The sequence below is a fragment of the Brugia malayi genome, assembly GCF_000002995.4.
Source record: "Brugia malayi strain FR3 genome assembly, contig: Bm_v4_ChrX_scaffold_001, whole genome shotgun sequence".
Taxonomy (NCBI): Eukaryota; Metazoa; Nematoda; class Chromadorea; order Rhabditida; family Onchocercidae; genus Brugia; species Brugia malayi.
In genome coordinates this window covers 8,150,353-8,177,538 of record NW_025062479.1, presented here as the reverse complement: position 1 = coordinate 8,177,538, position 27,186 = coordinate 8,150,353, and the positions used below count along the sequence as shown (strand labels likewise).

At 33.2% G+C, this 27,186-nt stretch overlaps 4 protein-coding genes across 7 annotated transcripts; 3 read left to right on the top strand and 1 right to left on the bottom strand.

Annotated features, from left to right (window-relative positions):
- Positions 1–1,413: 1,413 nt before the first annotated feature.
- On the top strand, positions 1,414–9,595 carry Bma-nhr-31 (Uncharacterized protein; the record flags this gene model as incomplete). Of its 3 annotated transcripts, XM_043074078.1 has the most annotated exons (13): positions 1,414–1,475; positions 5,423–5,505; positions 5,611–5,766; positions 6,369–6,434; positions 6,655–6,743; positions 7,088–7,318; positions 7,566–7,697; positions 7,900–8,036; positions 8,188–8,306; positions 8,381–8,535; positions 8,714–8,890; positions 9,011–9,169; positions 9,470–9,595. In XM_043074078.1, 13 exons carry the CDS (start codon positions 1,414–1,416, stop codon positions 9,593–9,595), a joined length of 1,692 nt encoding a protein of 563 aa, XP_042930012.1. The 3 variants fall into 3 exon arrangements, with proteins under 3 accessions (XP_042930012.1, XP_042930013.1, XP_001898927.2); XM_043074079.1 differs by lacking the exon at positions 1,414–1,475 and having other exon boundaries at positions 5,424–5,505; XM_001898892.2 differs by lacking the exons at positions 1,414–1,475; positions 5,423–5,505; positions 5,611–5,766; positions 6,369–6,434; positions 6,655–6,743 and having other exon boundaries at positions 7,115–7,318.
- A 1,305-nt stretch (positions 9,596–10,900) lies between these two features.
- Positions 10,901–12,496, bottom strand: Bma-pas-5 (Uncharacterized protein; the record flags this gene model as incomplete). The annotated part of the gene is made up of 7 exons (XM_001898893.1): positions 10,901–10,968; positions 11,052–11,172; positions 11,309–11,411; positions 11,574–11,641; positions 11,957–12,120; positions 12,192–12,318; positions 12,401–12,496. 7 exons carry the CDS (start codon positions 12,494–12,496, stop codon positions 10,901–10,903), a joined length of 747 nt encoding a protein of 248 aa, XP_001898928.1.
- A 1,529-nt stretch (positions 12,497–14,025) lies between these two features.
- Bma-glo-4 (Uncharacterized protein) lies at positions 14,026–21,315 on the top strand (the record flags this gene model as incomplete). Of its 2 annotated transcripts, XM_043074076.1 has the most annotated exons (18): positions 14,026–14,146; positions 14,572–14,753; positions 14,869–15,024; positions 15,085–15,201; positions 15,320–15,502; positions 15,629–15,769; positions 15,934–16,085; positions 16,221–16,422; positions 16,714–16,898; positions 17,043–17,366; positions 17,485–17,554; positions 17,850–18,112; positions 18,285–18,512; positions 18,714–19,074; positions 19,157–19,340; positions 19,418–19,642; positions 19,767–20,278; positions 21,139–21,315. In XM_043074076.1, the coding sequence occupies 18 exons, from the start codon at positions 14,026–14,028 to the stop codon at positions 21,313–21,315; spliced, it is 3,783 nt and encodes a 1,260-aa protein (XP_042930010.1). The 2 variants fall into 2 exon arrangements, with proteins under 2 accessions (XP_042930010.1, XP_042930011.1); XM_043074077.1 differs by lacking the exon at positions 15,085–15,201.
- A 2,826-nt stretch (positions 21,316–24,141) lies between these two features.
- Bm4756 (Uncharacterized protein) lies at positions 24,142–25,801 on the top strand (the record flags this gene model as incomplete). The annotated part of the gene is made up of 7 exons (XM_001898896.2): positions 24,142–24,185; positions 24,294–24,472; positions 24,572–24,678; positions 24,877–25,103; positions 25,231–25,364; positions 25,448–25,526; positions 25,684–25,801. 7 exons carry the CDS (start codon positions 24,142–24,144, stop codon positions 25,799–25,801), a joined length of 888 nt encoding a protein of 295 aa, XP_001898931.1.
- Positions 25,802–27,186: the final 1,385 nt, after the last annotated feature.

The window sequence follows — 27,186 nt, the reverse complement described above, 5'->3', positions numbered from 1 at the left end:
GCTGGCTGCACCGTGTATTAATAATCAACGCTGTGCATTTTCCATTTCCTGCTTCCCATTCTTTAAATAAGCGACGCCCCAAAAATCAACCACTTCTGTTGTTGCATTTAGGAAGCCATGAAATTTCGGCCGTAATTTTAGCAGTTTAGGCAATTCATATTGTTGCCGTACAGTTAACAATTTACTATTCAGAACAGTAGCACAGATCAGAGGATATAATGTTGTTATCCCTTCGATAAACCGGTTTAACAAGACAATAGATGGAATGATTTAGTCTTTATCATACTGTAAAAATTTTCGAAATGATTTATAAATCGTTTCCCGTTATAGAAAAGAGGAATCTCAAATTGGTTGTTGATGCCTTTGACCAATTATTTGTATTATTGCGTTTGGTCCAGTCTACGGAAACAATCCTTATCATTGATATTAAATCATATCAGCTATAACTGATATGTACACTCCTATCTATCGTTTGAACAGTAGTCCTGCAGTTATCACCACATAACAGACGAACAAACAAACAGACATACAATACAAGAAAGCATATCAGTTTCTGTCAAATTAATTGATTTCCATTACTAATATCATTTGGTATCATAGTGATTCTATCACTTAATGTTCATTTTTTCACTTCCTTGGCAGGGTACTCCCTTATCACAACTTCTGCCTTACTTGATGTCTAGTAACTGTGTTTTAGAGTGTCTCTTTTCTCTCCTTCTTTTTTAATTACAATCACTTTACATGAAATTTGAGTCATTGACTCCTACCTGAAACTATCATCATATCAAACCGCTTCTCGTCTAATTCTCTTAATAAAGGGTTATCACAACCTTTATCTTTTCTTGATCTATATAGTTCAGATTCCCAGAATTATGTATGATTTGTAGATATTTTTTGATTTACGGTGAGTTAGCTTTTCTAAGCTTAGAAAAGCTTAGATGACAGTGGTTAATTATAGCCATAATCCAATATATGCGATGACAACCTTTTTGAGGAAGCACAATGGTTATTTCTTTTGAGGCATTGATCTTCTTTACTATGACTTAGCTGTTTATGTTCGTATTTTTAATGAAATTGAATAAACCTAGAATATAGGTGATACAAGAGGTTGTCTTAATTTAGTGACATTGTTAAATATTTCTCAACATCACGAATTATATCTTATGATGTTACTTATCCCGAACAGACTTGAATCTGGAATTTATAATCTCATCATAGTAATAAGCATAGCAGCTCAGTGTAAATAATTTCGTTCTTAATATTCCAACGAAATCTGTTGCATTTCGTCTGAATATTTTCGAATGATCATCTGCAAATTGACTTCTAACAGATAATTTTATTATTCATTAAAGATAAAAAACCAGTACGTATAGAAGGAGTGGATGGATTTCAATTCATAAAATGGAAAAATCTATGGAATTCGGTGAACTGACAACTGTCTTTATGCCTACTTCACAATATCATCAATCGTCCAGGTAAAAAACTCAATTCTGAGTTCGGCAGCAATTGTGAAAATTTAGGTATAATTAACTATAAGAATTAAATATTAATTAATTTGTTTACTTTCGATTTATTAGTGTAACAAACTTCGAAATTTACGAAATTTGGAATCTGAGTGAAATATGAAAAATGCAGTGTGAAATAAAGTGGTTGATTGTTTGGTAAAACTGCTGATGAGCTAGTTTTATAAGACAAACACAGTCTTTAATTAAGATCATGTTAGTTTTATTCAGCGAAATTTAATTAATCAAAGAAGAAGAATGAAAAAAAAGAAGGATGAGAATAGGGAAGTGATGAAAGGATGTTGTGGCGTTCTTTTATCAGTACGCTTTACTGGTCCTGTGGCGACAGATTTTTTTTTTTGTTAACATGTTCGTCATCAGCTCACTTTCATCTGTCTCTTCCATGCACTTTTTACTTCTAAATTTTTTGGGATTCTTGTAATCTATACTGTACTTCAACTTTTATTCTGTGTATAAAATATTGCGAATTTGATTGCATTATTATATCGTCGTTTCCGCTCCTTTCTATTTAAGGACCAATTAACTGTTACCAGGTTTGTACAGGTTATAGCAATCTTAACTGCTGCAGCAAACAGATGAACATCATTCGCATACCATTCATCTAATGAATCTTTTTACAAACAGATGTTGGTTGCTTCATTCTTTCTCATTTAACCATAATTTTTTCTAAAATATTTTTCTGGATTTAGACTTTACGATATTTTCATAACAATGAGAAAATTTTTCCCTAGAAAAATCAAAAAAATTACTTGAAAAAATCTCAGACTTTCTCCAACTTGTATTCACATTACAATTTCTATAATTCTATTCAGAGAATGCTGAGAATACTGCATGTACTATTTTTCGATATGTAAGGCCCTCTATATTGCTTTTGATAGTACTACCGTTCGTAGAGATGAAAACATAAATAAATAAATAAGAATATTCATTAGGAAAATGTAAATCTATCTTATGTGAATTCTTGGCTGATTTACTCATCATGAATTAAGCAACCTATTCCAATTCATTTTTTGACAAAAAGATTGCGATGGTATTGCTTCGCACTTTATTTGTCACCTTTTTGCATGCAATGAAATGAAATGCTTTATAGTAAATTTATCTCACGATTACATGAGTTTTTCTGCTTGTTCTTAGTGAATTAACCCAACAATCGAAATTTATGGTTGGAAAACTTTTAAGTGGCAATATTACATTGAAAGAGCAAAATTTTTCATTGATCGGTAATACCTATACAGTTGGTTATAAAGCTAATAAATAGTGTTAACAATTTTATTCATCAACTGTGTTGAATAAAAACAATTTTATGCAAATAGATTTAACAAGCGATACATTTCTTCCTGTGCTCCAGCTTTTCAAATGTCGTATTCTAAAAGCAAATACTAAAATTAGTTGTGCTCATTTAGTAATCCATTCAGCTTTCATTAATCCTAAATTGGCGTTTTCTGCTAAATTAACTTTGCAGTTAAAGAAAAAAGTTTTGCAGTTGAAAGCTCTAATTTGAATCAAAATAGAACTAGGTAGAATAGTTCTATATCACAGTGTAGAATAGAGTTAGAAAGATTCTTCGTAATCGTTTGACAGTTTGCGCATTGCATTTGTACCAGTCAGGAGAGAAATTTATTTTTTGAAATTTCATTTTTAGTCGTATAGTGACTCTGTTGTAAAATAAACTGTCATAAAACAGAAATTTATAAATTTATGATGTTGCAATGAGAGTGTTTTAATTTACTTGATGCCAACATTTTATTACTGTGTACAAGCCATTAGAATCCAGATGGCGCAAATGATCGATATTCTAACCGATGATTTGATGAAGAGAAACTAGAAGCATCTTGTGAGTGAATTGTTTTCGATGGATCCATCTAGATTTATTAAATGTACTCAGAAAGACGCATCTCTATGTGGTTTATTTAAATAGATGAGTTAAATATGAGTAATATGATTATGTTTTATGCGCTATGTTCAGTTCGTACTTTTTGCTTTTTTCTTCATCTGAAATGTATCATATTGTATGCCGCTGTACATATTTATGGTTTGATGAACCAAATTTATTATCGATATATTTAGCTTAGCTGCTGTAGATAAAACAGGTTTTTAAAAACAGGAGAGAAATTATCAGAATAGGACTTGCGATTTCATATATTTCCAATTTTGAACTTAAAGAAATTACAGCTTCAATCAAAACAAAAGAATATCACAGAAAAGCAATAAACTTTAGTTATCATTTATTTGATTAAATATTTGAATAGAAGTAGAGCTAGCACTATATTATAAAAAGTTGAACAGTTGCTAGAGTGATTTTTCATAATTTCTTAATTACGTGCTCTTATGCTTATGTTTATGGTTGGATAAGGATTTCTTACAGCACTAATATCAGGAATTCTGATAGTCTGCACCACTCAATTCGTCATGTGTGTAGAAGAATAGGCAACTTTTTGGAACACATTGATGATTCTTAAAACACTTAAGTATGCATGCACCTACAAAATCGTGAGAAATAATGCATTAAGTAGCAGACTGAAGTTGGACTGGTACTATCAATAATAGCTGCTACAGAAGCTTGATGGATCAATACATCAATCAAGCAGGTACTTCCTTCCAAACTAAAATTTCACGTTGTTGTTTCATCGGTATTTATCGAAAAGTGGGTTAGTTGATAATAACAAAGTAATGATTAAATAATGCTCTGTTCATCATTCTGAGTAAGTAAATACATATATATTTATATAGGTTAGATTATCGATGTTTAAAATCATTTTTTTTTTTTTTTTTTTTTGCATTTTAAACTTTGATTTGAATCATCAGCTTATCACCGACTAAAGCAATTTCGCGATTAGAAAAGTTTCTAGGACTACTTTTGCCTGTTCACAACTATGATAACTTTCATATCATGACACAATGTCTATGAGATTCCTGGATATTCAGAAGGAAAACTAAAATAAAAAAGTTAAAAAGAAATATACAACTGAAAGTTAAATTGAATCTTGCTGTGTATTTGTCGCTTTGAAAAACAATTGATTCACTTCCCTTAAAAGTTTGACTATCAAGGAAAGTGGATCGCTTGCTTTCTCCTTTTTTTTTTCGTCTTTTACTCTTACTTATATTTATAAATAAAAAAAAAAAAAAAAAAAAGAATTTTTGAAAAAAATGTCACATTATTTTCCATTATTATCTTATAAATGAAAGCAGTATGATTCCATCATTTCAAATTACTTTTAACAATTTATTGAACAGTTGCATATTGGGAAAATACGTCGTATATCTGTTAGAAAGATATGATTCCAAAGATAAACATGCAGACCCGTCTATCGATACTGATCCTCAGCAACTGCTTTTTATAATTTCAAGTGATAACATTTGTGAAATAACAACTGCATGAATAACATTTCCTTAAGTTTTTTATGGAAATTTTGTTCTAATAACTTAATGTCCTTCACTATTCCTTCACATGCATAATTGAATTCCTTGTTTGCTTTTAAAATTAACACTGCAATTGCAAAACTTATTTATATTTGTAGTGTCAATTTTTGTATTATTGAAAAATTCCTGCGTTGTTTAGAAAAAAAGTTCCCTTACTTCAGGTCTATGTTGATGCCACACATAATCTTCAACTGTTAAGCAAACAATTTCAACAATTTCAAAATCATTTTTATAAGTAAAAGGCGTATTTGGATGATTTAGAATAATTTGGTCCATTTGAAAGCATCATTTGAATAAAGCAAAAAGGTTTTAATATAAAATAGTTATGAAAAAAACATAACTAATTCAACAAGTTCACAAATCTGTTAAAGCTTATATACATATAGATAGATATAAGTTTTAGGTACATGCTAGAATATAAAACCGTCAGAAATTATTCGCTTTGGTGATTTAAAAAGCTATAAGTTTTTACTTTGCAGAATGCCGATAATTAGAGAGGTGATGCTCGGAGTCAGTACAGTCAGTGCACATTCCTCTTACGATATCAAGGATAAGCTTACTGGTATCATTTCTCTTTCGTCTCTTTCATTATTTAATCTTCTTGCATTAAGCTACAGTTCTTTAATCGTTTTCATAAAAACACACGTAGTTGTAAACGTTATTACAGATAACAATGCAATGTGTGCAGTTTGCGGTGATGGTCATGCGAAGTTGCACTATGGTATCTTGGCTTGTTATGGATGTAAAGGATTCTTCCGACGAACGCTCACTGGAAAGTATCGATATGCATGCAGATTTAGCAATAACTGCGTCGTTGATAAATGTGAATTGCTGTTGAGCTTATGATTATAAAAAAAGAAAAAAAATGTCGAAGTGTAGGAGAATATGATACATTATTGTACAGTAGATATAGATCTGCGATTTTCATTGCTGTCCGGCATCTGAGAAAATGCTTTTGTTTAGTTTCCAAGAAATTTAGGAAAGATACAGAACTCTTCTAACAGTGATGGAAGAAAACACGGTGAAATGAATTTTTTTTCTCATTTTCTTCATGAATCAAAGGAATTTGCAAAGTGATTTGTTTGACGGTAGTAAACATGAGTCTCTTAGAAAACCCAGGTAGCACACGATTGAACAGTTAATCGAATAACCCGGTGGAATTGCATGAAATGTGTCTCTATATGTAAGAAGACAAATCTGTCGTCAGACTTCTTTATTGATACATTTCATTCGATACGTTTCACCTTCTAAGGAGTCTGCGAATAGGAACGTGATTTCCGGGTACCCTTAATACAGATATTGCAAGAAATTTCAATCTGTTTACGTAGGTTGTTGGACATAGTTGTATGACAGCAGTAGGATGCATATGACGTACATAATTTGTGTTTGCAATATTTCCATACTGATCTATAGAAGGTTATTTAGATCAGAGAAATAGCTGTCGCTACTGTCGTTTTCAGCGATGCTTAGAAGTTGGAATGGATCCGAAAGGTATTCTTGCTATAAAATAATTTCTGTGACACAGAGATTTTTCAACGCTCGTTTTAGGTGCAGTTTATGCTGACTTTTTTGAATTACAAAAAAAGAAAGAAATAGTAATAAAAGAGGTTTAATGATGTTAAAAAGTTGATGAACTTGTTACTCATTGTAACCATTTGTGAAAAATGATCTTGTTAATTGAGCCCTAATCTTTACTAAAATAATATTACAGCAGTGCGACCTGACCGTGATTTAACTGGTAGACAACGAGTTCCACGTTTGCGAAAAAGACAGATCGATGAAGAACTTGTAAGCCACATGGTACATAATCTTTCAGTTTTTGTTCTTTCAAGTATTTTTGTTCAAATTGCAATTCCTTATATTTTACTCGTCAGCAAAAGACACTGTGATTTGCTTTGAAATAGATTAAGTAGCCATGCTCGCTCTCACTTTTGCTTATTTCTGTTAATTTTCAAATTATCTAAATTTTATTTTTGAAATTTTTATGGTGGAAAATACGTCTGCAAATGTATTTATTTGTAATCTCTGTTGCAATAAGTCATTTTGAAAATGTCTTTTATTGAACAATCATAATGAACGATTAAATTGTCCAAGTTTTTCTAGGTACATCAAATAGTACCTTTACTTTGATGCTTATCTTTTAGCATAATGTTGGTAGTAATTTTTTTCAAATGCAATTGCAAGATGATGAGTTGTCATGCAAACTACCGGTGGAATCACGTGTGCTGCTAATGCAATTAATGAATATTGAATGGGAAATTGTTAAAGCAGATGAAACATTATGCACAAGGAGTGGTACTAAGCACTCATTCAAGACCATTTCTTTTCGGGAACTTTTTGAACGCAGACCAATTCTAGATGCCCGATCAACTAAGGTAACGCATTTTTTTTTTGCCTTTTAAATATTCATCGAAAACGTTACTAAATAGAAAAACTAGATGTTACAATTTTGCTATCCATCAAATAGGGGCTTTTATATTAGTGTTCATCTTTTGTCATAACTCTAGTACTAATTTTTTTCAAATATGATTGAAAGACAGATACTATTCCTAAATCGTATATATATAAGAATGTTGATGACTCATTGAACTGAAATGAAATCAATCACACTCCGTATTATAGGTTCAATACGAACCGTACCGGATGGCTCAACTAGATGAACTACCTCAGATTACTCATCGCAGAGCGATGGCCGCCGTCGACTGGGTTGATTCACTAGCCAAACTAGCTGATATTACTGATAGTGAAGATAAGGTACATGTTCAATTCAATTAGTTGATTCTTCTAGTTAGAATATTGTTATCGCTCGTTACAAATCCATTCGATGTTAAGATACGGAGAAATAATTTTATCTAATTCCATCTTATCAAAATCGTGAAAAATATTCTTTTAACTATCAACCAAGTTCTACGATTTTAATCAGATTAGTATCAAGAACACTAGCCTAATTTTTTAGGTCGCTCTTGTAAAGTCATGTTATTCACCTCTGACTATATTCAATTTTTCAATGAAAACCGCTCAAAGCACTGATATCCCCTTATACGGTTTTTCATATGTGCCAAGGAATCTTCCACTCGAATTTACCCAAACGAAGTGATGTCCTCACTAACTGTCACATCATTTAAATTTCCTCGTTCTTTTCTTTAAATATCGCCTACTGTTCAAAGTATTGTTTTTCTTACTTTGTAAGAGATGTTGTGTAATAATGAACTGTAAGAATTCTATTTATATAAGATCGTTTCAGTCAGCTATCTGACGACGTAGTCAATAGAACGTTAAACGAACTAGTAATCCCTTTGAGGAAACTGAAACTGAAGGAGGAAGAAGTAGTACCACTCAAAGCAGTAATAATTTTAAATCCAAGTATGTTTTTTTGATATAATTTGTTGTATTTCTGGATCAGTTTTCGATATTTTGATGATACGAAAGATTTCTAGATGCGAAAGGTTTATCGGTGGCTGCACAGCAAGTTGTGTCAGATCTTCGTGATCGTGTCCAAGAAGTGCTATTTGATGTTATCAAAGAGTTGAATCCCACCTATGCTGCCACTGCACGGTTTGGCAATCTCCTTTTGTTAATACCTACAATCATGGTACGAATATTGGCTTCACTAATGATATTAGTTTGAAACTACTTATTTTATTGTCATGAAATTAAATAAGGAGTAAGCGCAGTTTGGTTTTTTTCGGAAAATTTTTTTAAGAGCGCTTCTTTATTGAAAAGGGAACAATGTGCCAACCTGAATAATGATATTTGAATAATGTTTACAGACGCTGTCTGGGACGGTGAATGAAAATTTGCAATTCTTGCAAGCTTTAGCAAGAGGTCAGAAAGAGGACAATCTACTCAATAAAATGTTTGGTGATGTGTATGCCAAACTAGACAATCCAGTAACCTCGACATCCTCACCACCGATGCTTGGAAACCCGGCTGAAATATCGTTAAAAGTTTGTGCTGATCGGATTACAATTTATATATGAAATAAATTTTAAGACAATTATTTCCCAAGTAGTAATTGTATTGAACTGCTCAAAACTATATTACATATTTATTATAGTTTGTTCCAGTATGCCAGCTCATCACCTCGATCAACAAAGATAAATGATAATGTGGGAAGTGCAGAGAAATTTATAATGGACTCGAGCACACAAACCTATCCAGATGACAGCCTTAAAGGATCGTTATCAAATAGCAGCCTATGCAAATCACTTACCCCTCCTAGCCATGTAAAACATTCCTTCACATCGCATCGCTTTACTATATAGAAATGTTCCCTATTGCAAGGGAATAATTAAGCTTAGTTAAATATTTCATCCTATAATTTTCTTCAACCTGAATACTTGCGTAGGTTGAGACGAAACAACCCACAGAAAGTTTAATGAAATGGCAACAGTTGAGAAGCTATTATCCATATATAATATAGTCGAAAAAAATACGGCACCTTGAAAACTAATATAGCTACATTTTCGATCTTTGAAACAATCATAGCAGATAAATGAAACTTCTATGACCAATAAAGATTGCAGGTGAGCTTCAGTCCACTTCATTATACCCTGGATGATGATATAACGAATTATTCGCTTGCTCCGGATTACGATGAGATTCATAATGACTGTGGTGATTTATTCTTCCTCATGGACGACATCAAATGATCTTCGCCAACTTTTCCACACAAACATACACACACATACATTTAAGTTGTATACAGTGCACCTGTATACATAGCATCCTTCCAATGCGTTCAGACTGTGATAACTAACGTCTTCATCATTCAGTTTTCACTTACGATTCGCTCAGCCATACCAAACAATATTACTGATGCACTACAGAAATTTTTATGTGGCGACACAGCATAACTTTAATTCATACCATTAGTATTAAGGCTAAACTCCTTTATATCTAGATCTTCACACGTAGCAGCTTTTCATCTTCTAATCGAAGAAATAATGTTATTCAGTTAGCTGTGAATATAGTAAAATGTATAATCACCAGAACGATAACTTCGCGTCTCCTGAGAGAATCTTCCCTCACTAATCCTCTACCTCCGATAACTCCAGAATACCTCTATCTCATTTTCCACATTACACAAATTCGAGTTAGCTAAATTTCAAATTCCAAACCTTTCAACCCAATCAAATTTTTCAATTCTTACCAGTTATTCAATGGCAGTTTCTCATAACTGAACACTGTGTATTTAATTTTCATTGTAACTTAGCCAAATTCAGCAGCACTTCGGCATCCCGCACTATGACGGATAACTCCCCACATTACACACTGATAACTGTATTAGCCTAACAAAGTATAGAATTAAAAATGGTCAACCCCCTCCCCCCCCCCAGTCTTATACTTCACTCAATGTCATTAACATTAACTGAGTCCTACTTGAGTTTAATTCTGCGTTAGACATTTTATTGTGCCTTGGATAAAACATATCTTTTTGTCTGTTTGCTTGATACATAACGGAAGACCTCAAAATTGTTCTTTTAGTGCGGAAGTCCATTCAAAAATTTATAGCACTTTAAAAGTAAAAACTAATTAACTTTATGAAATACAAACTATATCTATTATCACAATTCGATATCGAAAGAAATCGAAATTGAAGTTCCATAAATAAAAGTGAGCAGTAAACATTAATAAAAACAACTTAACAATATCAAAACATATGTAAAGAGAAAACACTGACAATCCAAGACAACTTTACTTCAATCACTTGGGAGAGCACATGATGTAAAACAATCCTTCAGACTAACAACATACAATAAGTGCCATGTATGGTCAATAAGACAACCTCTTGATGTAGAATGGGGTACTTTGGAAATTCAAGTCAAATTATAAGTTGTAAAACAATCAAAACCTCTGGACACCATAATTAGGATAGTATTTAATTTTTCTGTGAACAAATACTATTCGTCTGGTACTTCCAGTCAAACAAATAAATAGACTGAGACTTTGCAAATTCATAACTCGGCAATTAATATGTCCAGTCGTTCTTTACTCAGTCGTTCAAATCTTCCAGTTAGCCGACCTAAAAATTTGACTCAGGAAAATTAAAGAACATATAACCACTTTTAACAAAGAAAAGTTTATATTGGAACGACAAAGAAAAACCTTTGTTGTCTTTCATTGGAGTTATTGCAACTAATTCAACATTAGAACTTGTAAGTTTCTCTTCCATTACTTGTTTCAAAATTGAAAGCGCAATCTTTTCAGCCTCCACCAGTGATATCGACTGTAACGAAACAGTCAAATATGCTTCCAAAAATCAATAAACAGAAATAAATCCTACACTCATTAAACTGATTCTAATGTAGGATGTAGAAAGTGTAAGATGTAAAAGAACTGAACGATGAACTTCAACACAATACCTCATGATATTGTTCTTTTAAAGTTTGTTCCGCTCCATCTGAAGCAGCTCCAATTGACTTTGCCAAACAATCGATGAAAGTACCCGACGGATCCAAATGAAAACTGGAAATTATAATATTGCTGAATGTGAATGAAACCTTAATGAGATCTGGCTATAATGTTTAATTATAAATTAAATGGATGTATGATTACAGATATGTCAATAAAGCTTTATAATTAAAGATGAAAACAAATTAAGCAAAATAAAAAGGCATGAAAACATACAGCCGTGGCCCATCTTGGTCAACTCCGGCAAAAAGCATAGCAACACCGAACGGTCTTGACATAGACGCCTGAAACACACTTTGTAGTAAACAGCATATTAGGAAATTATGAAGTGAATTTTGAGAACTTCTAGTTAAATTGAAAGTATTCCAAGTAAACTGTGTAAAATAAAATGGAAAATATTGTAAGGAAAAGTAAAACTTAAATTTATGCTACAGTGATGTAACAAATAAAGTATGACAAAATAGTGAAAGCATGATAGAAATATACTTCTATGCGAATGCGAATCAAAAGATTTTAATGAAACTTATTATATAAATATTTAAACAAAAATATATTTTGTTGGGTTGACTGCAAAAATAAGGACATGGAAATAGTGAGACCTTTGCGTCATCATCGCCAAACTGTAATGCCAGATTAGCAACTGACATTGTTACATCCTCAACTCGTATTTTACGATTATATGTGAACCAGAAGTTTTGGGCTTCGATCTGTGCTCGCTCCACCAATGTTCTTGAATCGGCAATAAGACCAGCAAACGTTACTGCTGAAAAGCGTGTTTTCGTGAAACCATTCCACATCAAGTTTTATTAAAGTGACTGCTACGCAGAAACTTACCAACATGTGAGTCGACTTTTGATATCTTTTCAATCGCATCATTCACCATTAACTTTGATGTAGCACGCTTTTCTGCGGCCAAAATTACTCCTTCAATTGTGCGAATACCAATACTCGTTGAACCTAACTAAAAAAGGTTTACTAAAATGTAATGAAACGAAGAAGGCAAAGTCAGAATAGAGATTTAAGTCGAATCACAATAAACCCACTTTTACGGCTTCAATTGCATATTCGACCTGAAAAAGTCGACCTTCAGGCGAAAAAGTGTTGACACCACGGTCATATTCGCTTCTAGTCAAAAACATCGTCTGCAAATATCACGCCGATACGTTATCAAATAGTAAGCAATAAAATGTCTGGACATGAGCAGCAAGTAATTTGTTGGACATAAACGGCAAATGGCCGAATACCTATACGTCCACATAGTGCAATGACCGGACGATCCAAGGTAAGACACACTTCCTGTGACTTTAAGACACACTGATGGGATATTACTGTTGCTTGTGTGATAAGGAACATGAGCCATTTGAATGGATAATGCCCAAATATCCGTAAATATGAATTAGTAGAGTACACAAGTAGTTAAATGTTTAAAGTATTTCCTAAAAGAAACTGTAAGAAGGACTTGACCTCCTTTTCAATTGCTTTAACAGTTTAAAAACAATTCTTCCCTGCTTTAACAAGATTCCAATAATTAAGAACTCTTTGAAATTAGAGGAAAAGTTAGAAAAAACAACAAAACAGTGGAGATTCTAAGTAAAGAAAGGCATCGGTAATATTTGGGCTACTAAAACTTTGATGATATTCGGATTACTGTAGTAACGATGATGTAATGTTTGGGCTACTGACCTTCATTTTCCTAACCCAGCAATAATAGTCACCTAATCCTTGCATTTAATTAGAAATCTTAATACTTGTTGAATGCGTATTTCACACTCATCTTGTATTCCTTCCTTCCATATTGGGAAAACTTTCTTCCCTATTGTGATAAAGAATAATCCATACATACTAACACTTCAACATTAATGTTCCATGCAGTTCGAATAAAATTAAATCAAATAACTGGCTATAAAAGTTCCTATAGATTTATTCCATAATTCATTATAGAGAAGAATATATGTACAGTGAAGTAGACGGTTATTTCAGAAAAGTGTAGAGAATATAGTGCTGATAACTAATTCTTGTTCTTTCATCTTTTGTTCTTTTCAAACGAAGCTTTATATTCATACGATGAATATCTAGATTTGGTATACCACACACAAATACTTCGCAGCTAGTAAAATAGCTTTCACTGATTGCAATAAATACACCAATAGTGAAACAACGACAATCACGACATTACAACTTCCTAATACTAATTCATTTTCATATCGCTCCAACAATCGCCACGTATCCTTAACAAAGGTTGGTTTCTATTGAATTCGACAGCCATTACTCTTGGCCGCTATGAAATATTCAACCCAATAGGCATTTTGGACGTTTGTCTGGTTGAGACTTGTACTTTCAAGCTGTGCTGGTTATGTCCCGTTAATGTAAAGTTAAGTTAGATCACTTAAGAACATATTGTTGTTTGATAGAAAAAATGATTTAGAAGGGAATGGTTGGAAATGTGAAAATTTTGATATACGAACAAACTAGGAATGACTTTATGACTGGGTGACATGTTTCCATCGTGTTTATTCGATTTTGCAATACCATATGGTTATCATGCCCTTTACTCTGAAACATTATTATTATTGTTATTATTATTGTCATCATTGTCAATTATCACATAAACTATTAATTATTTTTATTATCATTATTATTATCATTGTTGTTACAGGCATCCAATGTTATGTCTTACAAATGGAAAAGGGAAAATTGGGGATGTGAACTGGGTGATAATGAGCGAATTATTGATTGGTCATTCCTAGCGGAATTGAATTTCACATTAGCTGCTTTATTAACTTCTAAAGGTGAGGTAATCATGTCATTTTAGGTTTTTACTGGCGACTTGAATTTAGTGGTAGCATAAGAATCTAAAATTGTATTCGGTAATTGTTGTTAACTGAAGCTTGTAAGAATTGAGTATACTTTTTATACATTTAAATTTGGAATTTGTTTTGCAAAATTGAGCAAATCTTTTTAAATACGAATGCGCATAGTGTAAGTATAAGGTCATATTTATTTAGTAAATCGTAATGTTCATTTGTCATAATAGCTTCTTTGTAGACTTTTTTCCGAATATACATTACAGAATAAGGGAACTGAATATTCGTGGGAGTCTTAAAATTGTTTGCCTTTGTGAGCTGGGAACTGCTTTCTTCTCAACAATTAATTTTGTTTCATTTGATTAAGTCTGCTTTTATTGCATATTAAATAATAAATGTTTTTTGTGTAGGTGGAGTTCTAATTTATTCTGACGTTGGAAGCAGTGGCGCCAAACTCTGTGTTACTCATTTACAAAAATTTGCTTCAACTGTAAACGAGGCTGCTGCCATATGCGTTCTTCCTGATGCAAGTGGTCTAGCATTCATTCTTTTAAAGGGGAGCGTTTTATTGGTACCGCTGCGGTGTATTCTGGTAAGTTTTCGTTCTTTTAATTAACATAAATATCACTTTTTACAACGGGGAAAGCTGTGCTGATTTTATTTGTACAGGTGGTTTTCAAATTCTTCGGTCATGTATCTTCTTTGAGGACGTGCCATGGGGTAGATGTGATATTTTGGCCAGTGATTCCGTTTCAATTTTGGAAGTTAATGGTGTGGAAGAAGGATGCTTGTGTACACCAACTTCTGCACTCTGTTACAGTGGTCATCATTCAAATCGTCCTTACTTAATATATGCAAATAAGGTATTATTATTATATTTTTTCAAAACTCATCTTTTTTTTTTATTTTGTGTTCTTTTATAGGCAGGACAGCTTTTCATTATTGATTTAACTATGATGGTAGTATCCGTAATGTTAAGAGCACCGGAAAGCATTCATAATATTGCTTTGTACACAAGCAAAGGCGATGTTCATTTACTGGTTTGTTTTCCTTTTCTGAAATTTTTTATTAAGGGTGCATCAGGCAGATATTCACCTAATTTAATATCGGTCATGCTGACAGTTATTTGTCTTATTATTTTTATAAAGTTTGCTTCAGGTAAGCGGTTTCACCAGTGAACAGTGGATATTGCCACTGGAAACTGATGGACGTAGCTTGCGTGAAACGTTAGGTCAGGTTATACCATGGGATTTAAGAGAACAGTATCACAAAACATCTCAGATCAGTGTCGCCTTCAATGGATTGCTTGCTGTGCTTAACACTGAAGATTGTGTTGTCAAGGTAAGCCACGAATTTTCCAGAAATTGTTAATATTATCAAGTGTTTATCTGTCTACCATCGTAAAAGCTCAGTATATAATATATGACAGTACTGTTTATTAAAAGAACTATTTATAATTTTATTAAGTTCTACGACGATGCCGATATGAAAATAGCGAAAAATTTTGTCTCCGTGCCTGAAAATACGTGGCAGGTGCATATTCTTCCGCATGTGGTATTTGCTATTACTGATCAAGTTTCTGGTAATGGTGTTTCTGTTCACTTCGGTGTGAGTTTTCACGTATTGTATTAATTTGTTTCTTCATATGTGATTAGTTTTGCAATGTTATATTAAATTCAGGCGACGTTTTAGCCATCATAACACAAACAGTATGCGGTGTGCGGTCTCGATTTTATTGTTCATATGATTCTATAGTTTAAGTACCATTTTAGGGTTTGTTCAGTACTGCAAAGATTTTTTACGAAAAAATCCTTGATTTTTCAAGTGAGAAGATATTGGGTTTTATACCGATTATATGCGAGAATATTCTGCCTTCGTGTTTGCTTGTAACGGAACATGATGTTATCGTTTTATATCCGAACAAGTTATTTCTTTGCTATTATATCTCGCAACCACATTTTTATATAGTATTTAATTTATATTCTTTCTGGATTTTGTGTTTTTGTAGTTATGACAATTCTAGAGAGCTCCATGTGGAAATGATGATAAAACGTTTTAGGTCTTTACGCGAGGTTCTGGTTGATTATGTCGCGAAACTCGACTTCAGTTATAACATTTGCATGTTAGTAGCTGAAACATTTGAAATAAATGTCGCTGATTTGGTTCAAAATGTCCTCGACGATACTATTCCTATTATTCAGAATTCTGCGGACAAAGAAATCATTCTGAATAAACTGATTAATCTTGCACTTGATTCATCTGTAAGCACATGACACGCACTTTTGCGGTTTTTGGTCTGGAAAGTGATATTTGTTCCAAATTATTTCTTGAGTTCCAGTTGGGATTTTTTAAAACTTAGTACTTGTAAGTGGCTTTGTCGAGTCAACGGCTATTCTATGGTCTAGTATTCTAAACATTAGTACTAGCCAAAATCATTGCATGCGTTTTCAAATCTATTGATCAAACTTGGCAAATATCAAATATAGAAGTTTGAACACTAAGTATTGGCTCGACGAATTATTTTCCAGGATTTTTACGTGATTCTTTTTCAGATGGATCTTATCACTTTAATAGAGTGGTGCACGAAGAGTAGTTCTGAACATGCACTTGTGGAAGTGGTGAGAGATATATGTGCAGAAGATCCAAATGAAAAAGGCAGACATCACATGATCAACCTTTGCATGGCTCGTTATAAAGCCTTCCCTCAAGACAGAGATAAGATCGAAACCATTTTAAAGCAAGTCTTTTGATTTTGGAACTGCAGCGTTTACCACCTTCTTGTATTTTATACTAATGATAAATTTCTTCATTTGTATTTTTCATAATGACAACAAAGACTAGTTTTCGATCTCTTATAAGTTTTTTCGAAAGGGAATTCCAGCGAATTTTTGATACAACATCAAGATGTTTACGCTGGCGTGGAACAATTGCTTGAAGCGGATTTTTGGACGACTGTTACTATAGTTGTTGATAATTCGTTAGATAAAGCTGAGATTGTGGGAAGATATCTAGCAAGAACAAGAAAGGATTGGCCAGCAGTTCGTAGTTCATTCATTGTGAAAATTTTGTCATCTCTTTGTTGGAAATCATGCAGCAAAGAGGTTGGTGAAATGCTTTTACGGCGTATGACGGAATTTGTACCTCACCTGAAATCTGTATCACATCTCACTACTTTTGCTAAGATTGGAGTGGAACAGGTGACAAGGTTTGTAATTTTTTGATAAAGCCGATTTCTTTGCTTGATTATAAAATTCTGTTTTAGCTTAATAGCTCGAAGGTTTGATTTGAGTAGATGTATTTGCGAAGTCATATTCTTCTTGCAGTTATCAAAATAATGCAGCTGTTCTCTACGTGATATCTTTGTTGCATCTGATGCAAGCAACATACAATACTGTAAGTTTTTCAGGTTTTTAATGTAAAGAGACTATTTTCCTATGCTGAACCATATCCTTGTTTCATTGCTGAGTTCATATTTTTCAAATGCTCTCTAAAAAAAACTTTTTTCTATTTAAATTTCTCTTGTTATATTACAATGTTTGTTGGTGTTGGTAACTAACACTTTAATATTTAATATAACAAATTTTAGTATAGTCAATGTGAAATTTGTTCTTGGACATTCGTGGTTAAAAGTTAACTAAAATATATTTAAGCTATATTAAGAACAAACAATAATTAAAATTCGTTGCAGCGTTTTCCTTCTGAAGCGGATAGCATTATTTCAAGTGGATCGAACTTTACTGCCGTAGTGACTTCTGAGGAAGGTATTGGTTATTGGGGAGAATTTTCTCCAGGACCATTAAAGTCAAAGGAATGTGAAAAATCTCTTGGACAACGTGCATCTCGTTTGTGTATGCTGGATTTACCTGTTCGAATTTGTAGCGTTTCTTGCGGCACCGAACATTTGCTTTGCTTAACTATACATGGGAAAGTCTATGCGTTTGGTCGAAATAGGTTCGAAATAGTATTATGTTGATATTAAAATTCAGGGGTTTTTTAGACAATAAAATTTTATTTTTCATATGCAATTTTTTCTTTTTTGCTGACAAAACCGATTTACTTCTTGTTACTGTTTTTAAGCTCATAATAAAGTTTCGTTGAATGTGACGAATTCTGTTATTTATAGATTTGGTCAGTGTGGTGTCGGTCATACAAGTGAGATTACAGTGGCAGCGGAAATTGTCGATAATTATGGGAGCGCTCGTGCAGTATGTGCTGGACATTATCATTCAGCACTAATCAATGAAGAAGGATATGCTTTCACTTGGGGTTGGTCGTTTTATGGACAACTTGGAATTAATACACGCTCTTCATTCACAGACGAACTGGTTCCGAGTTTGGTGAAATCTTTGAAGTAAGTTTTAAGATTTGTACTTATTGTTCAACAATTGATTGGTAGTTTTTATATGAATCCGTACTTTTTTTTTTTTTAAATTGTTGCAGTTTCACTTTAACACTCGGAACAAGTGTTTTGGTTTTCAGTTTAGAGTTGAAAGAAATGAAGTTTTTGTTTAAAAAATATGTCGGAAAGCACACTTATAAGTATGTGTTTCAGTGGGCGAGTTATTTCAGTTGCTTGTGGATATGCACATACATTGTTTTTGATGGAATCAGGCGTTGTTTATTCTTGTGGTAACGGGTCATATGGACAGCTGGGTGTCGGTGCTGAAATAAAAAAGCGTTTCGAACCTGAGGCAGTTCCTGTGCCGAATAAAGTTCTCATGATTGCTTCGAAATATTTCCACTGTTTAGCTGTATCCGAAGGGCAGAAAATTTATTGCTGGGGTGCTAATCCGCAAGCATTGAAGATGAAAATGTTTGTTAAACGAAGATTGCGCGTAGAAACAGATAAAGGTACTTCGACGAAACTGGCAATCAGTAACTCCCACTTAACAGTCACCGAGTTGGAACATATGGTTTGTCTCTCACTGAATGGTGTTGCTTTTTTATAAGTTTCCTTTCGAAATGCAATTGAAGAGTAACTTTACATAACTTCAGGTGCAGGGAAGAATAATACACATTGACGCAGGTTATAGTCATTCAGCTGTTATAAACGAATATAAAAATCTCTATACATGGGGTAAAAGTTTGGATATGCAACTGGGTCATGGTAACAAGAAAGAGCAAGAAGAGCCACATCAGCTGTTTGAACCATCTGCTGCTTGGGATTTCGTTTCATGTGGTATGCGACACTTTGTATTCTGTCCTTAACTATGTTATTTCTGAAGTTGTAAAGACACATTATATATTTTTTTGTAGGTTACGATTTTACGACTGCCATAACCTCTCAAGGCATTATTTACGTCTGGGGGAGAAATTATAAAGGTCATTTGGGTGTTGAATCAGGCGTTCCTTCATCAGTTAGTCGTAAAATTGTATTCAAAACTGCTAAAGGTCCTTCGAAGACAATTGAAGTGACCGGTGATAGTCCTTGCATACCACGACCAACAAAGTTTCCAGCTTTGATTGCGTTTTCGCTCACAGGTTTTTCTTAGTTGCATTACTTTCCCTGTTTCAATTTTTCGTGTGTAAATTATTGTTATAAAGAAATGTTTTTTTTTTTTTTAGCGTTAGTTGTAAGGTTTAAGGTGAGTTATTCAAATTTCAGAATTATGTTTTGACGAAGTGAGAAAACGTAGTTTTATCGATTTTGTCAAAAAAATGGATTCAAACGCGATCTCAGATATTTCTTCTGAGCTTCTTAGAAATCCAGTGTACTGTCTTCCTGCTATATACATGCATTTATTGGCTGGTGATCTCATTCATGCTATTGAAATTCTTATTCATTTGCCGTCCACAGAAATAGAAGCAACAGCAGATAATAAAAATGAGCAGGAAGGAAGCGGTTTTTTTGCGTTCATTGATATTATCTGGGATTTGATATGCAAACATCCAAATTTTACGGTTCAGTCCAAGGCCTTATCGAATTTGCTGAACACTTTTCTTATTAGTGATCGTGTTATTAAGGATAAGAAATTAAGCGCCTTGGCTCCACTACTTTTGATTTCGAAACCAGATGTACTTTGTTCGTTGAATTCATCTGATTTCCTGAAAATTTTGGAAAATTGGCAAGCTGATCCATCTTTTCATGGTCTACAAGTATCTCAAAATTCTATCCAGGTTTGTCGATAAATTTTGTTATGTGAAAAGCTAATTAAGATATCCTATCGTTCCAGTTAGTTTATGTTTTACATTAAGACCGCATTACTTTGTGGTGTTATCCTTTACTGTTTTTTATATATCGTTTTATTTTGTTTTCATATCCAGAATTTATCAGTATTCCTAATTTTATTGTTCCTGCCCTTCACTTGCTTATTTTCCTTCCTAATATAAGAAATCCTTAACAGCTCTCTCTCTCTCTCTCTCTCTCTCTCTCTATATATATATATATATATATATATATGCAAGCTAGCATAGAAGTCTGTGGGTTTTGTTGTATGCTTACTTACTGCCCTTAGGATTTCTTTTAATTGGTTAGGGTAATTTGGCAATGTCTTAACAGTGTACATTCAGGATGAAAAACATCAGTTAGATTGATTTACCAATTTTTGGACGGGTAAATTATTCACTAAATGATGAAAACACAAACAACGAAGTGAGATATAACTATCATTGGATGATTACTACCTAAATAAAAAACAGTTTCTTAATGAAGTGGCGTCTGACTTTGTTGGTGAAGACTATGTTTTTAGTCTTTCGTTTTAATTTTAGTTAACTAGAATTAGGATTTTTTGGTGTTATTCATTCTTTATGGGAGTGAAAAGTCTTTGTTTTTGTTGACATAATTTACTTTTGGTCAGTGTCTGTTACTACCCAATCAAGAACACATCTGCGACCTTAACTTTTTTCGGAGACAAAAAACTTCAGTTCTTTCGTTCTCTATAGTCCAACTTGGAGTTCGGTTTTTGGTATTATAATTTGCGGGTAACGCAGTTTAATGTATATATCAGAGCAGAAAATGTTTTTGCATAATCTTTTAGAATTACTCAGGAAGAGTGCGGTACTGGGCTTGCTGTGGTACCGTGGAAAAACACCCTGTGATGGTTCGGAACAATATAATTAATGATAAAAGAGGAGTTTGTCGAAGATGTTTCGAAAAATGGTCATGCTCAGTGCGAGCAAAGTTCCTTGAGTACGAAAATAACATCAGTAATTAACGTGGAAGTGCATTTCCAGTATTACTCAGTGTGCTCCATGCAATCACATAAGTGAATTTTAATGATAAGAAATATGGCAACAAAATGTCATAAGTGAACATAAGGAGAGCAAAGCTCTGACCATATGCCGAGGAATAATCTACTGGATGAAACTTGGGCCACTGTTTCAAATCACCGATGATGTTTCGTTCATCTCCTTTCATTTGAGCGCCAGAGATTTTTAGCTAGTGTAGATAACTACCGCGAAACAGTTTTATATTTACAGACTTATAATTATGCATAGAAATTTGTTTTACAAGTTCAAATCTAATTACTTCGGTTTGATTATGATAAGCACTTAGTTTTCATCGTTACGCAGAAAGGATGAGAACCTGAAATTGTGGTTGTAAGCAAATTCTTGGAAATGGAGAAATAGCGAATCCGTTTTCCTAGTGTTTCTATGGTTGTAGTGCAAAAACAGACCGATAGTAAATATCGTAGAGTTAAAAGATCAGTCTATGCAAAACCTTATAAGCGAAGTTTATCGGAGATCAACGAAACCCTTTTATTTTATTTATGAGATTGCTTATATTGTATTTCCTACCGTGGATTTAATATTCATTAACCGCCACTGTAGGAAAATTATAACTTGTACTTATATATCGTTTGTGTTTTATTTTTGAAATTATGGTGTGTATTAAAACTTTTTGTCTACTTGCATTTCAATATATTCATCGATCATGCCATAAAAAATCAGCGATGAGAGAAGATGTCCTTGGATACTGTGACTGAATGTACTTTGATTTTTTTCATTCGGGACGGTTAGTGACGATAAATACTGTACAAATTTTGTTAAGATGAAAGATGTTTGCTCAGTTCTTTATGTCCGAGAAATAATTTATATGTTTCAAAAAAAGTTTACAATTTATTCCGACATAGCTGTACGTCCAAAAACAAAAAAATGCTTGATTCAAGAATATAAAATATTCAATTGATATTTCATCAATTGAATTTCATCAAGTCAACAAACGCAGATTTGGATTGAGATGCGAGAAGTTACAGAATTTTCCATCATTTTCCCTTTCATTGCTTTTTCACTGATGCACTTCATTCCATATAATATAATTCTAAAAAAGCATTTCTTTCAAGGCAAAAAAACCTATGATTTTTCGGACTATATTCTGATACATACTATATGAAAATTATTCGGGAAAATAGGTGTAAAAAATATAATTGCTTACTGCAAGTATTGTTATCCGCGAATGTCACGTGTCTAAAGTTTCATTTGCAACGCATTGTAAAGCATCAAGCGACAATCTTTAGTTTCAGGCTTATTAAAGCTATTAAAGTTATATTTATTTGAAGTGGGAGGACAATTAGCGAAGAACAAGGAAGTAAATGATACTGAAAAGTGTAACAGCAATTGTAGCTTGCAGACTGTAACGGTGTGCGGTAAAAATTTCGTCGAACCGATTGTTCCGCACCATTTTTCAATATTTCATATGAAGAAACAAAAATTAAGGAAGTCTACTGGAGGCTGATTACATCGCTGGCATGGAACCGATGCCTGAGTGAACTTATAAACATCATTGCTGCATACTATTCCAGGAAAAAATAGTGTGGTTAGTTCGCAGATGAAAATTTAAGGACATATTTAGGGTAACTAAGAAAAAAGATTGGTTTGAAATAATAGATCTACAATAGCTGTGCTTGGCATAATTCACCGTTTCGTTCTATTCAAAGAAATACATGAAAGGCTGAATGATGTCTGTGATTCTGACGATGATGCATAATAACAATCAATACTTTTTGCAGTCATAATAAATGAGAAAGAGTGGTGGAGAAGTGCGAAAAATGAACTTTAGAGGATCAAACCTTTGAAAGTAAATACTGGGAATTTGTTTATTTGTCATTAAATCAAGTAAGAAGTAAAAATGAGTTAGAATTAAGAAACAGAACGGACGATTATGCATCGAATGTAGTGCTTCTATACATGCAGTACGTTTTATGAGCAAATAAAGCACAAAAATGGTAGTGAAGTTTCAGAGTAAAAAGTGATTGGTTAAAGCGACGATGATTGGACAAGAAAGTAATTATGGTAAATGATCGATTAATGTTTGGGTTCACGCGCCCAGTTTTAAGAATTGGTTATAAAGGGCATACATGTCACATTGCTTACTCTTGCCCTTCTGCTGTGACATTTTTGAGCACATCTTCACCATTTTCAGTTGAAATTTTAGCTTACAAACATTTTTACAAACAAAATTAGCTTACAAATATATCTTACCCAAAAGTTTCTGCCCCAAATTAAATGCTGTTTGAGGAAGATTTGAAAACTATTTTGGTGTCATTATTGCATTAATATTTTTATTTAAAGATGTAGGTGAGTGATATCGTATTGTCGAAAACAATCTGAAAATTTAAAATGCTCAAACATAAGTTTATCTGTCAGTAAACTAGAGCGATTTCTTTTTTCGTGCATGAGCCTCCTAGAATTATCTGATGAGAGGCGGGAATGATTCAACAAAAAATGAAAAAAGTGTAAGTTGGAGACATATATTACGGAACTATATGGCAATTTTTAATTGGCTTACATCTTGGTGTAATCTAACTGTGCAAGTAGTCTTATTAGCTCTTTTGAATTCTGTCTAGAATCATTTATTCCCACGTAAGCATGTTAACTTTTTCCAATGAATCTTGTCATTTATATTTCCTGATCAATGTTATTGCCCTTTCTTCCTTTTGTTTTTCAACGCTGCATAGGTACTTCGCATAAAACTCTGTCTTTTGTTCACTTCATAAAGATTTGATTTTCAGGAATAAACGGACTTTTATATTTTCAAAGAAATGTCAACATCTATGCAATTATATGACAACGGCAAGGTTATTAAGTAAGTTCTTAAATATGTACGTTCCAGGATTATTTATCAGGACATTTCACGGGAGGAATCTATAAGTGTATGTTTTCTAACAATCAATTATTATTAAATGTCTTGTAGCCCAAAAAGTTATGATGATCTGTCTGAAATAGCAAAGTCAATTCTGAAACAAATACAGCTGAAAGAGGTACCAAAGATAGGCATCATATGCGGTTCTGGTTTGGGCAGCATTGCAGACTTTATTGAACAAGCAGAAATATTATCCTACACCAAGATTCCTGGCTTCCCAATCTCACATGGTAAGAAATTTTAAATGGAAGTATTTAAATCATTTCCATTTTTCACTAGTTTTTTGATTTACTTGCTTGAAATAAGTTAAAGTTACTAGAAAATTGCAGTTATCGGCCACAAAAGTAATTTAGTGTTCGGCTACATAAACGAAAAATATGTTATTTGTATGCAGGGTAGATTTCATCCATACGAATATGGAATGGACTTGGCACTGGTTAGTCATATATTTCATTATCATTTAAAATGGTAAATTTACAACTGCAACTTGAAGTATAATTTAACATATTTCAATGTGTTCAAAATAATGAGAAGTGATATTTTTTAAAAGCAAAGCCAAAAAATAAATAGGAGATGCAAGTTCTATACAATAAAACTTTGCAGAGTTTAAATGTGACGTCAGATATATTTGCAGTGTGCAATGCCAGTACGAATACTACATTTATTAGGAGTGGAAACACTAATTGTATCAAATGCAGCTGGTGGGTTGAACTCAAATTTCAAAGTGGGCGACTTGATGATAATCAAAGACCATATATTTTTCCCTGGCTTAGCTGGATTTTCACCTTTTGTTGGTTTACATGATCAACGATTTGGCGAACGTTTTGTTTCCCTTCATGAAGCTTACGATCCGAAACTCAGGTCCTTATTTTCATTTTCAGTTTATACTTTTTACTGTGCCACATTTTATACAGATGTTGCAATATAAAGGTTTGTTGCCATGAAATGCAGTTATATAAACACGAATGTAAAAAGACCTCTTTTTTAGAAAATTAGCTATAGATGTGGCTAGACGGCAAAAGATACGAATTCATGAAGGTGTTTATGCAATGAATGGAGGTCCGCAATTTGAATCTCCTGCCGAGTTACGGATGTTGAAGATGTTAGGAACAGACGCTATTGGTAGGTGTCTTCTATGTTATCCTTTCATCTTAAAGGTAATTTAGAAGCTTTTAAAGCAGGTAAATGATATTATATTCTTTCAGGAATGTCAACATGCCATGAAGTAGTTGTTGCATGTCAAATGGGAATGCGAGTTTTCGGCTGTTCACTTATTACTAATATGTGTGTCTATAATATGTCATCATAAACAGCAAGTTTCATCTAAGCAAATATTTCACCTCATTGAAAGCAAAGGCAAAAGTTTTTGTCTGTTAACAATAGTGGTTTTAAATGAAGGCTTCCTTGTAAGAAAAGGAATATTAAATGAAGCAATTTGCAGAGCAAACCTAGATCATGAGAATGCAGTTATGGTGACGCATGAGGAAGTGCTGAAAACGGGAGAGGAAGCACAGGAGAGAACCTGCAGTTTCGTTTCTGAAATTGTAAAAAATTTGTGATTTATTTCATGGTATACACTTAAAACCAGCTTACTGATTTTAAATAAGAGAAGGCCATTCTTTATGTTCTCAGGAGTTGAATTTTTAGCGAAAAAGACTTAATGAATTAACCACTGAAAAATTGCGATATCGGTAGCAACATGGCAGAGATTTTAAAATTTAATATGAAAGTCTCGTTGCGTACCCTTTTTTCATTCAGAACCTTCGAATCATTTGTTCATTTGTTAATGCTTTTAGAAATATAACTCTTTGCACTTTAAAGATACTAATGTTTCGCTACACATCTATTAGATTAGCATATAAGGTACATTTCGCTACAATTCGGCTATTTGATATTATCACCTGTTATGATTGTATGACTTTGAAAAAGAAGTTTCAGCCATCCAGACTTTATCTTTGTCTTTTTTAAAGTACTTTCCATAAAAACATAACAAATATGTTTCTGATATTGAGGCATCAAATGAGATATAATGCAATGAAAGTGGCATCGTAAAACCGATACATGACTATGCTACTAAAAGAGTCAACAATATTTTGTTCAAGGTTTAGATTTTGGTTCCAGGCCCTTCATTATTGTTTTTGCACAAGATGAGTCAAAAGTGTGAAAAATAAAGATGAACAAGCAAGTACAGATCCAAAAGCTGGAAATGCCGAAACAAATTGGCCAAACTTGCTTATTATATGCCTAAATAGTCCAATATGAGCTTAGAAAATTTGGTTTTGCTCTAGTTTCTATCACTTCGTGATCAAAAAGGAGATGAATGACAAAAGGTTTTTAGGGCTTCTCTGATAACTGATGTATAAGAACTAACATTGATTGCTGATTTCGACGAATTGCTTAATCAACGTTATCTGTTGTGTGCTTTTTATACGTTATATGTTACGACTTATTGTTGCTGTACTGAGTTAAGATAACAAGTGGATATCATTCGATCTGCAATTTGGTGTCACTTTTGAAATTCAAACCAGGTGCTGAAAGTGCTATAGTACTGATGGAAAAGTTTATCACTAAACAACAAAACCATAGGCCATTTTTGTTCTGAAAATTCGTATTTAACAGTAAATAATAAATGAAACATTCTTCATATTGCAAATGTTATGATAACTATTGACTTAGTTTGATCAATTTGATCTAACAATCGGTGGATCAGTTAAACGTATGGCAGGGAATGAAATAATAAATAGCTTGGTTGATGAAAAACAAAAGAAATTTAGAAATGCTAAGCGAAGCTACATTCCAAGTGAGTGTGGCGCGGATGAAGTTGTGTGGTGTAGAGAAGGGAGTAGCGATTAGCGCTGCAGTAACGGCTTTATGTTTTGAACAACGGCAGGATGGATACAGTGGTTAGTATCTGACTGATTCCTGAAGATGTGTGTTACATCGC